The sequence below is a fragment of the Pholcus phalangioides genome, unplaced genomic scaffold, assembly GCF_987345545.1.
Source record: "Pholcus phalangioides strain wild (caught in Gottingen) unplaced genomic scaffold, Ppha-v1.0 ptg000022l_1, whole genome shotgun sequence".
Taxonomy (NCBI): domain Eukaryota; kingdom Metazoa; phylum Arthropoda; class Arachnida; order Araneae; family Pholcidae; genus Pholcus; species Pholcus phalangioides.
Window position 1 is genome coordinate 11,423,282 of NW_028301615.1, and position 15,511 is coordinate 11,438,792.

The following is a 15,511-nucleotide window of genomic DNA, read 5'->3' on the forward strand; positions in this document are numbered from 1 at the left end:
TTTGAAAAGGTTGAATCACAAAATGCCATATTATTTTTAATACACTGTTCTTGGCCATCATAATGAAATATACAAATGAAAAAACTGATCCTATGCATTGTAAAAAAAAAAGAGTTTTACACAGTAAATTTGTGTCTTGAAACATAGATCTCAAAATATTGAGGAATAACTGCAAGTCTAAAAATATATTAATATATTGTCTTACCTTCTTAAATTAATATTTAAGGATATTAAGGATACTTTTAAAAAGTAAATCAAACCACAATGACCGACGGTAAATACAAAATATAACCTCTTTTTCTTTTTTTACATATTCCTTAGAGTTATTGGATTTTTCTTGTATTCCCTGTGCATTTGTGTTCATTTCATAAGATCTAATGATTTTCCTGGTCATCAAGAGAATAAAAATTTCGAGAGATCCCACTTGATTTATTAAGCTGGAGTTTGACTGTATTTCAATTATGTATTAACTAATAACAATAAGTATTTTCTGAATCATACTGTTTACTAATTGAACCATTTAGAACTCAGCACTGAAATTTCACACAATCAACACTTATTCAATATGAAAGATGTTACTTGGAAGAAAATACACATGTTCACATACATACATATAGATAGCTTATTATCACACACGTGACATTAAAGGTTTTATACTTCCAACAATCGATTATTATACCACATGATAAACTGATGACATAGACGGAATGTTTTAAGACAACAAACTATTTGTCATCTTCACCATTTTCTTTCACTTAATAACGCAAAACAATTTCAATAACAATGAATGACTAGCTAAAGTAGTGAGTAATAGTTAACATTTATATGAATGAAGTAAAGAAAATACAAAATCCTCACTAAAACACTTGAAAAAAACACCATGATGAAATTTAGGATGCAATAAGCTAAATTAAAAAAATATGTATTTATATAGACAAACTCAATTTATTACATCTTGACTAACTGGGGGAGGAGGGGGGGAATGAAAGCTCATATTAAAATCTTTGAGAAAAATTACCCTGGAAATTACTTTTAAAATAACAATATTCTTGGAATTTACAAACAGAAATATCTCTAATATACTCATGTCATCTTATAATTTGGATCACCAAAAAATAGGCGAATCCACAAATCAACCATATAAAACATCAAAGTACTTCAGACATTTGTTTTGTTGAAATACTGGAAAGCCCTGTCACACATTCACGTACATTTTAACATGAATTCTTACGAGTGAATGTCCACCACATTAGAATATTCTAAAAAGACTCACAATATCTTAGGAAATTTCATCACAAGAAATAAAATTTACTGATATGACTACTAAAATGATAAAATAATACTGATTAAAAGCAAATACCCACAAGCTCTTAATATTACAATTATTATTTTGACATCTCCCTCTCTCATATACTGAGCTTAATTTAATCAGAACCAATTTTACTTGAGCATGCTTCATTACTCTTTTCAGCTGGAATGTGACTCTCATCAGTAGATACAATTACGTCTGCAGTGGAACCTCCAGTGAGATGATAATCTTCACCCTCATCATCCTCTTCATCCTCCTCATTATAAGTATAATGAATAGTTGGGTTTAAATCAATAGACAGCTCGACTATGTCATCATGTGTATTCAATGGCATAAACATGAAAGGAGAAGTTCCTCTATCCTCAGTAGTAGGATTGGTCTGGCTGTATGAATTCCTTCTTGAAGAAACAACGTGAATAACTTCTTGCATCACAGAACTTCGTCTATGGTGCATGCTGCCATCATCGAATTCCCATAGGCTCTCTTGACTTCCATACCACTAATGGAAAGGAAGCAAAATATAAAACAATGTTCAAGTAATAGCTGATTTCAATAACCTTCAAATTCAACTTAATGTCATCAAATTATCTTTATGGTAATACAATTTTCCCTAACATTTACATACTCATTACAAATAAATATATATATTTCTATTGTGGGCTAATATTCAACCTTTTCATGGCAGTTCATCAGATATTTCCTTTTTTGAATTCAGAATACTTTTGGCAGGAAAAGGGGAAGTTTAATGTCTGCTTCATTTTAGTTTAAATTTAGCAATGCCATTGATATTATATTTAATTCATCTGAATGCAGTCGGGCCTGCTTATAACAAGCCCACTTCTAGCAAGAATCTGGATTTAATGAACAAAGAAATGCATTTTGTTTGTAAAATATTATTTGCATGGTGATTCTGCCATTTTTAGTGAGCAGATTTTCATAGTAGCTCAGATGATATAACAAGTGATTTGAAAGGAAAACTTGAAAAAATAAATATGAAAATGGAGAAAAAATGAAAAGTAAATGCAAGGAAAACCAAAAACCTTTTTCTTTTGCCTCTCTTCAATATGGAGATAATACACTTGATGAAGGATAAATTTCAATTGAATAATTCAGCAAAAGGCCTATTACCCCCCCCCCCCCCAAAAAGATTTGTTAATGTCCAGGAACAGCACTGCTTCATCTAGAAGGTAGAAATAGGAATGGAAAATGAAGACAGAAGAAACTGACAATTCATAATTTTAAAAATAACTAATGTCTCTCCCTTGCTTCACCTCCAATACAAACTGCATGAGTTTAAGTGTGAGGACCATCACTGGAATACTTCCTTTCCCATGTGTTGTATTCTTTGCTTTTGGAATTTTTTCCCCAAAAAATAAAGTTTTAACTGTCTCAAAGATAAAATAAAGATGATTAAATTACTAGAAGGTGAAAGAGAGAAGTATTTTATACGTCTAATATTCACACTGTTCTATAAGCACTTAATTTCCAAAAATTTCATTTTTTTCACTCTAATGCAAATTTAGCAGGTGACCAGATTTAACAAGCACTTTTGCATGAAATGAGCTCTTAATTATAGACCGCATTAATATCCCTTAAATACTTATCGCTTATAATGAGAAGTCTGCTGCAATGACAATTTTTCTCGCTATTGTGAAATTTTGTTAGAACAATGTTGTGTATGTTGTTTAAATAAGTTATCATCATTCTTCTTTTCCAAATCATTCCATCATTAAAGACATGGTCTAACACATGATGGCTTTTTTTTTATGTTATAAATACATTAGTACTTAAATAAATATTAAAAAAATTTCAATAAATTGTATCACAACTTTAAAAATATTTAAAAAAATGCTGTATAATTACTGTTATTCCAAAATGCATAAGAATGTCTAGTTTGCACATGGGGCATGATCTCTGTTCTAAAAGCCAAGGGTCAACACAAGCCTTGTGATAACGATGTCTGAAAACAAATAAATGAATATAATGAATGTCATTTCTTATGAATGTAGAAATGTTAACAGTGGAAAAAAATAAAAATATATATATAAAGTAGGATCACAGTTAAGTAGGTCCTCATTATCAGAAATCCTTTTCGTATTTAATTCTGAAGTAGAATTGATGTAAAAAAACCTTCCGTGTTGTAGTAAAGGGACTGTTCAAATATTACGTCAGCAGATGTTTAGCCATTATCGATACATATGAATCATGATACATTTCTAGAGCATTTGAGTGGCCCGGACACATTTCCAGATCACTTGAAGGATTAATGGAACATTTAAAAATGTCTCAGCATGTAGCAACAGCTTCACATGGCATGTAACATATAAAGTTACTTTATGAAGGCACTATTTTGAATATGTCTACACACATTCAAAATGTTGTGAGTATAATGTTTTCTTAATGCATTGTATGATAATTTAAAAAAATCTTAATGAAAATGTGTAATTTCCATCATCCACATCTTTATTTTATTTATCCTTAAAATTTTATAAGATTCTTGGGGTGATACAATTAAAAAGGGTGTACCAACATTTTTTGGAAAATTAACTTGGTGAAATTTCCCCTTTCAGTATATGCTTTTAGACAGGGCCGCAACTATGGGGTAGCAGGCGGGTATCATGCCTCAGGCGCTGGACCAGAGGGGGCGTAAATTTTATTCTCAAACCTCTCCTTCAACATTACAAGGAGGTGCCAAAATGCACTTGCCCCAGGTGACGAAGCATCTAGTTGCAGCTCTACTTCTAAATGTTTTGTGCAGAATAGGCAGCACAATTCTGGTAAAAGATATCCACAGCAAAGGTTTCACAATTTATGAAAGAAAAGCTACCAATCTTGAAAAGTTCTTTGCTGTTTTCTGAAAACTAGTTTGCATGATGTGTTTTTTGCATGCTAACATAAAAAAGCAAGCTTCTCTAATAACAACTGATTAAGATTGCATAAGAGAATATGATTTGTGAAGACAAGGATAAAATTTCACTTACTCTACACAGGTGATTCTGCTATTCAAAAAATACATTTTTCTAAAATTTTTATGATCTGAAATGTCTTAATCACTGAAATAGGTCTTTGTTCTAAAAAATTAATGTAACTGAAGCTTCTGTGCAAATTATGCTACTAAAATTTACAAAATCTATGTCTTTCAATTATCAACAAAAAGCAAAACGACATGTTCTTAACCTATTGGTCACAGGAGCTTTTGAAATGGGTGGCACAAAATTGTTAGGTCACTGAATTTGTTAATTTTGAAAACCTAACATCTTGTTACAAAAATGCTAATACTTGCTTAGCAAGAACTTTTGACTTAAATATAGACCCTATGGGTTACAAAGTTGGTTATGTTGTTGATTTTGCGTGAAGTCCATAGGTGTACACAGAATTTTCTCAAGGGAGGGGGGTAAGTTTTTTCCCGTAAAATAACACTATAATCTCAGCCTGAGGGGAGGGTTAGAAACCCCCCCCCCCGAGCACGCGAATGGTCAAGTCAAAATAGGATCAAGACCATAAATGCTTGTAATCAATATTTAAAATTTGAATCTATATATATAAAATTGATTTTCTGTCTGTGTGTGTGTATGTATGTTCTCTATACAAATCTACAATTTTAGATCGATCGTCGCCAAATTTTGCATATATACCAAATGGGACCCAACTTAAACGATAGGCTACTTTAAAATTTTGTCAGAGCAGGGCAAGTGCCCCAAATGGGCAAAAAACTGTCGGGCAACAATGGTTTCTCGGCCTCAACAATCACTTTCAGAACGTTTACTTTGGTTACCGTGGTTCCCTAGCAATGCGTTTAAGACGTGCATATGCCTTTACAATGGTTTGTCATTTCTTCAACACTGTCAATCTATGTATGATATTTATGCCTTTATAATGGTTTGCCACATTTTCAATACTCCCAGTAATGAGGTTTTTTTGAATGACGTCATAATCATCATCCGCATCGCTTTGAGGGTCAGGGAAAATAGTGATCCTCATAGAAATCAGTTAAAATTGCCGATTTTATTGTAGAAATGCGGAAATTTGGTAGGGTTTTCTGTCACATCAATAATTTTAAATATTGTATTAAATACTCGATTTTTGAAATATTGAGGTCGCGTAGAGATATGCGAAGCCCAGGAGATTAAATATGAAGTAAATAGCCGGACCTACTTTCGAATTGGATATCCATGCAATAACATTGATTTAAACTTTTTATTTATATCTTCTCAAGCATGAAAATTAATGTCTCCATATTGTCTTTTGATATTCAACTGCATAAATTCATATAGTTTAGGTTGTTTTAAAACTAATTATGGGCCCGTAAAAAGTACATCGAAAAAATTCCATAGCTTTATTTAAGCATTTTTTGAAGCAGAAACAGGCAGAGATGGATAACTTGAAGTTTAGGGGGGGGGGATCGAAATACCTAGCATTATTTTAAAAAAGAAAAAATATATATTTATTTTTTACGTTTCTTTAAATTTAGATTTGTTTGTTTCATGAGTCGCGCAGGAAGTTGCCATATTGGTGAACTTAGACGCGGTTTGTATGTCCCTCAAAGAAAGAGGGAGATATCAAGTGATCCAAAAAAGCCTCATTGAAGAACACCCGGGCAACGCCGGGTATTATAGCTAGTATATTATAATCATCATTTGAATACTAATACATAGTAAATATTTTCAACAAAATAAATACACTCCACTCACTTGCAGGGTAGTATTCTGACAATATCATCAGTTTTGAGGATTTCTATGCATACAGCACAATATTCAACTTCTGCGTTATCTGCCTGTGAAAATGGATTGAAACATATAATCACATCCTACACAAAATGTATACAGATAGATCCTGACTAAACAAATGTATAAATGCAATGAAAAAGTAAGGTGAAAAAATAAAAATAAACCTAAAATAGAGATGAAATGTTAGAAACATAGTTCACTAAGATAATTAATCACCAAATAGCGAATTTATAACGATCAGCTGCATCATAGCTGGGGAGTGTTCTAGCACCACCAGAATTAATTCACAAATCAGAATTTCCTCCATAAAGCTTAAGCTGAGCACCATTAGGTCTAAAATACTTCTGACATCTGTACTTATATTAAAGATTATGAAATTATAACATCTGTCTGGAAATCCTCATTATATCAAGGGGTTGATGTAATACCTTTTACCTGCATATTGTATAACTACTTTTGTGTGTTATGCAAACATCACAAACCAATTTTATATAAGTAAAAAGATGTAATTCATTATATAAGTAACAAAACTATATTTATAAGAGTTACTTTATTTATGTAAAGTGACAAAATACATAAAAGTGTGGAGCTCAAAAGCACTTTTTATAATTTTTAAATTTTATATTGCTCATAATATCTAATAATCAGAACAGAAGTGTTTGCATCCTAACTACATAAAAAATAAATACTAAGAGAGAGAAAGAGGGGGTGATATTTGGTGAATCATATTTGATTTTCACAGCCCCATTTTGCTGGCATACATTTCATTTCTCGCATAAGTAATATAGTGGTCAGGGTCTTATTTCTCACCCTCATTATAGAGCTAATCAATCTGATTTTTGATATGGCTTACAAGTCTGATGATTGAATACTTTAAAATGCCTTTTTCACTTAATTTGTTGAATGAATTATAATCAAATAATAAATTGTGACATGCACTGCTTGTTGAGAATAAAGTATTTTAGAAAAAATTTTTTAGATCACTCCACAAGTAAATTTTTTAAGGACAGAAATTAAAGTTTCATTTTACATTATTCAGGTTGGTATTATTTCAACTGTTAGAATTGAAAATCGACCTGAGAAACTTTTCTGTAACTGCAAGCATGAAGATATCAATACAATGATTGAGCATTTATATTGCCTTATTAGTGGTACAGTAAAACTTCAATTAACCATCACCATCGGGACCAGGGCTGTGACTGATAACTGAATAGATGAATAACAGAAATCTTTTAATACATATGTACCAAAATGTGATTTTACTGCAGGTATGAGACGAAAATGAAAATAAAATCCTTTAAAAGTGTTAATATTATATAATACATATTGTATCTAATTATACAAAACGATCAATATAAACTTCATTATAAGGTCAGAGCAGGAAGTGGCACCATTGAAAATGGCGTCCTTTATGTTGTATCTCTTCCAAAATTCTTTGACAGTCATGGAATCATCAGATGAAAGCAAGCCTTTGATAAAAGCTTTTCTGTAACATCACTTCATATTTTCAATTATGCCTTAGTCCATAGGCTGTGTAAGTTGAGTTGTATTCACTGGGAGAAAGAGGCATGTTATTTTGCCATCACCACTTTTGAGTTCACATGAGGGATGTGTTGAGGCATTTGTCCATTAACAGCAGTGCTTCTTGCGGTAGCTGCTTTTTGGCCATATGACCTCTAACTTGAGGCATGAAAACGTTAAGGAACCATTATGAAAAAATTGTTTGGTCCATCCAAGCACTCTTTTGTGTATAATAGCAATGTGTTCATATTAAAATTTTTTAAAGCACATGGTTTTTTGGATTTACCAATTAGAAGCAGGGGTAATCATCTGCAATTGCCAGTGGCATTTGCACAGACTATAACAGTAATCCAATCTCTTTGGGCCTTAAAACCTAGAGCTGTTTTTTTTTCGAATTTTTTTAGGTGATGACAGATAAAAGAAACTGACGGTTAAACAAGTAACAGTTAATCAAAGTTCTACTGTATGTATAAATCATGGTTTCCAAGCATTATAGGCCTATATGGTAAGTACTCACAAAGTCTTTCTCTCGCATTGTTTTCACAGGTATTTTCTCCAATGCTTCTAGAGTTGCACTTGACAACCTTTTCTGTAATATATAAAAAAAAAGGAATGAACATGATAGGCCCATGTATAAAAAAAATAATAAAATAATATTTCCAATGATATCTTTTATTTGAAAATCCTCTGTGTTAACATATTAACTATAAAATAAAATAAATTGCGTAAAGAATAGAATAAAAAAATATGTGCATCAATTAAAATAAAAGGGACAAGATAGAATGTCCACACTGATATTATATTCTTCATCAACATATCTCGATGTTTATATGCTGTAGCAACAGACAAAACAGCTAATTATATCCCAGCATCTAGATTATCTAACAATATCACAGAAGAAATGTGATTTACTCAATGACACTGGTCCTTCATAGACTATTTACTCCATATGAAACAGGAAGCACTAGGAGAATCGAAGGTGCCTATTCATTTATTGGTTATTATTATTAAAAACTCAAGTCCAGATGAGATCATATTAAACAGCATGCACTGTATTTCTTTGCATAATGTAACATGTACCATAATTACATATTCAATAAATTATGCAACTCCCTGAAATTAAGCTGTAATGGAAGAACTGAATCTAAATTATGTGTATATGTGTATAAAATACTTACAGTGCGCACATCTTTAGACACAACAAAACGGAACTTCTGCACATAGTAGAATACCAGCCAAGCCATAGATAAGATCATAAGGAATATGAAAGATATTGAGACAAATAGAACTGAAGAACGATTGATACTGGCATAACGAAAATTATGTCGTTTATCAATACCAATTGCTGCAAAGACTCTTGTCCCATTGTCCACTAAGGAAGCAAGCTGCTGCCCTTTGTCAGGATGAATGAAAATGTACGGAAGCTGAAGAACTAGAAAAAAAACAACAACATTAAATTAGTGCACACATAACTAAATATCAGTCTTTAATGTTTCTCAAAATTATAAAAAAAAATTATTTTAAAATAAATGTCTTGAAAAAACAACCCAATTACAAAGATTGTGAAATCAATGTTAAAAACAGCACCATAATATGAATTATTCATAACACACACTGTGCTAGTTAGATTATTTTAATCACTGTACCACAATAATATGTGTAAGTAGAACACAAAAGTTAATAAATACAACAGGAAAAAAATTAAAATCGAAAGCTGGAACAATGCAGAGGTTGCTCTTGAAGGGCAAAGTTCCAACACTGTTCAAAAAAGCAGAATGTTTCTGATGATAGTAGGCTAGAATGGCAGATTTTATTAACCATTTTCCCCCACCCCATTTTTCATGTGAAGCGTTGAGAATTAAAAACCTAGAAAAGTGGCAAAAAATTATGAGGAGGAATTCAAAATATAGATAATAAATAATAACTTTAACAATGAATTTGGGTGTTTGCTTTTGTTTTTTTAGCCTCTGACTTTCATTTTGGAAATAAAGTAATGCATATAATATGTATATAATTGTATGTTTTCGTGAGCAAAGTGGATGGTGTGAGATTGAAATCGTTTTCCAATGTAAGCTTTCCTTCTTGGAAAAATTTATTACAGGATGAATACAAAACTACTATGGCCAGAGAATAGTGAAGGAGAAGAAGTGCTGCATTTTTATGGCTTCAAGACAATGGGAAATCATCCAACACCGCTTCAGATATTAATCCTCTTTCAGCTTCTGAATTTCATCACCACAACAGTCATTCATAAGGCTTCCCAGTTGAAAAATAGATACCATTATGCCAAGTGCATGAAGTTTGGAATATATATATATATATATTTTAAATCAAATACTTATTAATTAGCCACATCAATCATCGTTATTTATCTTTTCAACATATCTCAAAGTTACCAATATAATGGTAGTTCATCAGTTTTCTGCTTTACCAATGAATGATCACTCCTAATGTGTCTCAGATGATTTTTATTATTAAGGCACTATAAAATTTACCAGTTTTTTAAGTGATAATTCCATTGATTGTACTTGGACTCTGGAATTTTTTGAGAACTGGTAACCACTTTATCCCTAATAATATCACCATCAGAAGATTTGATAATGAAAATAAATTTTTAAAAAACATTACCAAAAAGTTATGCCTTCGCATATACATCACTTGCATATTATGTATTATATAGTATATATTACTATTGTATTATTCCCCGTTTGTTGTGTAAAATTAGCTCAAGATCATAAATTCAAAACAAGAAGTGTAAGACAATGTTACCAATATCAATATGCATTACATTAGAAAGTAAAACATCAACTTTCAAAACATTCAGTGAGAAAAATCCTATTTCCACTTATTTATACAGCGTACTTCTTTTACAAGAAAAAATACATAGGAAGCACTTAACTTACCTCTATAACTAATCCTAACAAAATTGGAACTTATGTATTCACCATACATAATCACAGCCGAGGCATTTGCATCAGCAGCATTCATCAACTTGATTTCATCTTTACACTGACCTTGCTTGATCAATGCAATGTATCGTTCTTGAGGGATTCTGTCAATGTCGAGACGATCACATGCCCTATGGTTAGAGTGGTTGTTACTGGTCACGTGGATAACCACACCACTGACATCTTTAAGGACACCTTGCCCAAATCTACCAATATCGGTCTTCTCTTTCCTTAAAACTGCTGTCATTGGATCCACATAGCTCAAATTCATGATAGCCATGGGAAAATCATCAGGCTCATATGTAAATGTGAAGTCACATGTCACAAAAGGTTCAAATTCATTCAGTGAAGTGATAAACACCAACATAACAAGAGAGATAGACAACTGCATTACTCCTCCGCCTGACGAAAAGAAAAAAAAATTATTCAAAAACTAGAAAGATTAATTTAAAAAATGATTAAAATTATTAATGAATTCCTTATCCATAGGTTTTAGCAATGGCACAAATGTGCAATAGGCATCCAAATGCTAATATGATAAATATAAAATTCTCCTGTAAATAAAATTTAGAATTATTCTGTTCCTGGAAGTGTTCTTTGCAACGGGATGTCTGGCGGCAGAATTCTGGTGTTAATTCATTCATGCAAAAAAAAAATTTATGACATGGCATTGCAGAGATACTTCGGCCAATGAAGATAATTTGTTCTGGAATAACATTAGTTAGCTGAAACATGAATTTCTGTAGGTTTCTATGCAAAATCATTTATTTCCCTATCATTGCCCTAAATTTCAAAGTAACTCTCATAAAACACTATAAATAGAAACCGACCAAAGGCTGAGATAAACAACTTCACAGTTGAATGAAGGGGAATCAAAAGGAAGATGAAAAACTGAATACATCTTTCACACCATGCAGTTGGGTTCACGATCCATAGTGAAAAAGTGTATGAAGTGGTGTGTTATGTGGTATAGTCTGCTCATTTCTCTCACACGGACATGGAAGTAATAAAGTTCCTAGAATGTCCAGACTATTCAGTTTGGTGTTAAAAGCCTTACCATATGCACTGAAACCATTCAAGTCTCAGGTTTTTTTTTCCTATTCTTAAATGCATTTTCCTCTTGGCTTAATCATTCATTTCATATGAAAGGGCTCATAATCTTTCTAAAAGAGGTGTATCTGGAAAGCAATTCTGAGGTGGGAATAAATTAATCTGGCTCGAGTGATAGTTACTCACTGAAGATTTATTTTCATTCGCACAAAATTTCAGCTCATAACACACCTTTTTGTTTAAATTTTAATGCTTCCATTCATATCAACAGTGCTACACATTTTGGTACCCCTTGTAATGTTGAAGCAGGGTTTAAAGGGTGAAATTCGTGCCCGCCTCTGTACCAGCAACCAGGCATCAGAACTTTCCTGCTCTCCTCTAGTTGCAGTCCTGAACATGATCAATATTTAATGCGAAGCTATAATTTTTTTCCCTGTGAAACAAGCTTTGTAAAATTAAGTAGAAGGCCTGCAGATTTGATGTATTATTTAATAGAAATATAGATAAAACCAAAATGTGGTGTAACTTATAAAGATGGATTCCAAAGGGGCTCTAAAGTGAAATAAATGTTAGGACGAATATATAGATATTGTTTGACTCAGATTTTTATCTCAGTGAGAAGAAAAGAACAAAATTGCATTGTTCTGCAACGAACCCTTGACTAACTAGAAATGTTCTGCAGTAAAAATTCCCATAATATTGTTTTCTACACCTTTCTTAAAATTATTCTGGATTTTCCTGCAGTAGCACTGATTGATCTGTGTTGTACGTCACAGATTTTGAAATATTCTGCTTCAGAGCATACAACTTTGAGCCTTGTCCTGCGGTCTTTTAATGCTATCCTTTCCCAGGCCCCTCTGAAGTTGAAGACTAGCCTAGATCCTATTGCTAAAGATAGAAATAAATCTGTGAAGTTTTGACTCAAGTAATAAAATAATTTTCTTGTTTTCAATTTTTTTTAATTGTCATATTATTATTACAGTGAAACCTGTATAAAATGGAACAGCAAGAGACTGATATGTCTTATACATATATTTTCTATTACACACAGGTTTCCATTTTATACAAGTGCACACAAAAATATATTCAGTATTTCTTTTCTATTATTATGTAAAACTTAAATTTTGAAAATATCATCTGAAACACTATAAACCAAGGAGTATTAAACAGTGATATGATTATTATTACCAATTCTGAATTTTTTCCTGTTTGTTATTTCAAATTATTATACATTTGAAATTTCATGCTTAATGTGCAAATAGTCAAACTTCATTGTAAAACACACTCTTGAATAGTATAGAATGAACACTTAGCGTATGTCAAAGGGGGAAAAACAACTTATTATTTAAAATTAAAAATAATTGAGAAATAACACACCTTTTTAAAAATAGTGACAATGAGATCAACAACCTTTGTGAAAGAAAGATTTCTGGCCATATTTATCTATACATAATTTATTTTTTGAAATAATCAAGTACAGCTTTCTGCACCAGCGCCATTCTTACAATACGGTTTTCTGCAAACATTCATGCACTGTTCATCAAGCTCAAAGGTTCCATGCCATCTTTATAAGCTGCAAAGTCCTGTAAATTCATAAGGCATTGAACTGCAATTATATATGAGTTTATTACACAATTTCTTCCTGCAACTGAGTTGGATTTCTCTTCATCACTGATGCCTTCATCGGTAAGCTGCCCCGGAATAGCAGTTCCAGTAGTTTTCATACGGTGCTACCATTGCTAGTTCATCATCCACTGTTACGAAGTCTATTGCATTCAATCTCGCTTTTGTTGCATCTAATACGTCTGGAAGATTATCAATTTCATGATTGACCAAAAAATTCTTCTATTGAATTTATTTCTCCGGGGAAGTTTGTTTTCTCAAAACAGAGAGCTATGGTTTCATTATAAACTTTTTTCAATGTTTTCGAAAGTCACAATACCACATCGGGCACATTGATAGATTTTGTTAATTCTGATTAACTTGATACATTCTTTATCTTTGCAAGCAGTGATTGCATTACAAAGCTCCACTAATTTGTTTTCACATTGTGAATCTCTCCTTGATCCACTTACACACTAGTTGTGCTAGTGTTATCAACATTTCTCCAAGGAACAGGAGTATTTCCTAACAAAAGCAACCATTTCTATTGTAAATAAAATGCTATACAGTCTTTATTAAATTTTATGAAAAGTAAATCTGCTTCCACCCAAGCCAAAAACCAACCCCTTACTTATGGAACAAGGTCAGATAGATATAATAAGCATTCAAAAGAGTTCCCTAACATAAAGGGGGATGAGTATGACTAACTTCCTCCTATTCAAAGGACACTTGACCAAAAACTATTTCTGTTTTAGCAAGTTTTTATCAAAAAATATATTAAATATTCTTTCCGTTTGACAGTTTCCATCTTAAAAAGAGGATAAATTTCCATAATTGAGAAGAACACTAATTATCTACCAGACTACTTTTCTGCTCTGTTCAATACAGGTCTCTATCTCATACAGTGTCCGTCTTAAGATTGGTTTCATTATAATTTGTAAAACTGGTTTTTATTTTGTTATAAGTGTGAATAAAAAAACCTCACATGTAAAAAAAATAATTAAAAACAAGACTCACGTCATGTTACAGCGACAACTGTTACAAGTTTAATCAAACTTGTTCATTAATTTTATTACTAAATACCTAGTTATTTCAGCCACAAGGCCGTCTTAACAGCCGTATTCACTAAAACAGTTTAAACTACAATCGCAGGTTAAACGATCAGCGATCGACACGGATTGGTAAAATCCTTAATTTAACCAATCCGTTTCGATCTTCAATCCTTTCACCTGCGATTGCAGTTGAAACTGTGTTGGTGAATATGGCTGTAAGAGTATCATGAGCCCCCGGGCGAAGTTATTTTTCTGAGGCCCAAAATTCTAGAAAATTTTAACCAGATAACATTTTAGTGAGGTTCCTTTTCTCTTGAGGCCGTGCCTGGGGGCATGCATTAAGACGGCACTGTTCAGCCACTACATTTCTGAAAGATCTTCGACTATACACTTGTATTGTATTGCTATAAATAAAATACATTTCGAGAAAAAAGAAAAACACACAATATAACAAGGAAAAAAATCAATATAACACAAAACAGCATTTACAGAAATCATTTTGATTAAACCCTGGGTAAGTGGAGCAGTTACTCAGGAGACTCCCATATTATGACTATATTCAAATCCATGACTATTCATATAACTTTGAACCTTGTACTGGGGTGGTCCTCTCAAGTTAAAGACTGGAGTGGGGATCCTATTGCAAAAGGTAGAAATAAATAAGTGAAGTTTTGACTCAAATTATTTTATTCTTCTTAATTAATTTATGATTAATTATATTAGATTGTTCTTCTTATAAGTTCCCATTGATTCTTTTAAATAAAAAGTTTATTTACTTTTATATAATAACTTTTGTCAAACTGGATTTGACTTTGTAAGAAAACTTTTATACGTGATATAACAAGACTCTTGTCACATTATCAACAATAACGGTTATCGAGTCTAACAATCCATGAATTTTATTACTAAATACACCTAATTATTTCAGCCACTATCTTTCTCAAGGAACCTGTTGCTAATGTGATTAAATAAAACTCACCTTCAAAAACCTCAAATAAGGTAGAAGAATCTTCTTGTTATAAATCTTCTCTAATCACACAAAAACATGTTCTAATAAAGTCTCCAGGATCCACATAATACTCGAAAAAAAATTCAACAATACTAATGGCATTCAAAAGAGGACGGATGCCCGTATCTACGTTTCTCCAAGACTGCAGTGAGGAGGAGTTATGTTTATACGAATAATAATATGTATTTTCCAAGGAGAATGAAGATCTATCTTTCTCCCCTTCTCTTGCGCAAGCTCTCTCTGCAGACGAGATCGAGGGGGAAAAAAATATCCGCTGAGCAACATATAGGGAA

At 32.1% G+C, this 15,511-nt stretch overlaps 1 protein-coding gene across 1 annotated transcript; it reads right to left on the bottom strand.

Annotated features, from left to right (window-relative positions):
• Positions 1-308: 308 nt before the first annotated feature.
• LOC149069464 (RING finger protein 150-like) lies at positions 309-15,480 on the bottom strand. Its single transcript, XM_089250043.1, has 7 exons — positions 15,189-15,480; positions 10,461-10,907; positions 8,736-8,989; positions 8,075-8,146; positions 6,001-6,083; positions 3,173-3,269; positions 309-1,808 (listed from the first exon to the last, which is right to left on the bottom strand). Exons 2-7 carry the CDS (start codon positions 10,894-10,896, stop codon positions 1,425-1,427), a joined length of 1,326 nt encoding a protein of 441 aa, XP_089106169.1. The 5' UTR covers positions 10,897-10,907; positions 15,189-15,480; the 3' UTR covers positions 309-1,424.
• Positions 15,481-15,511: the final 31 nt, after the last annotated feature.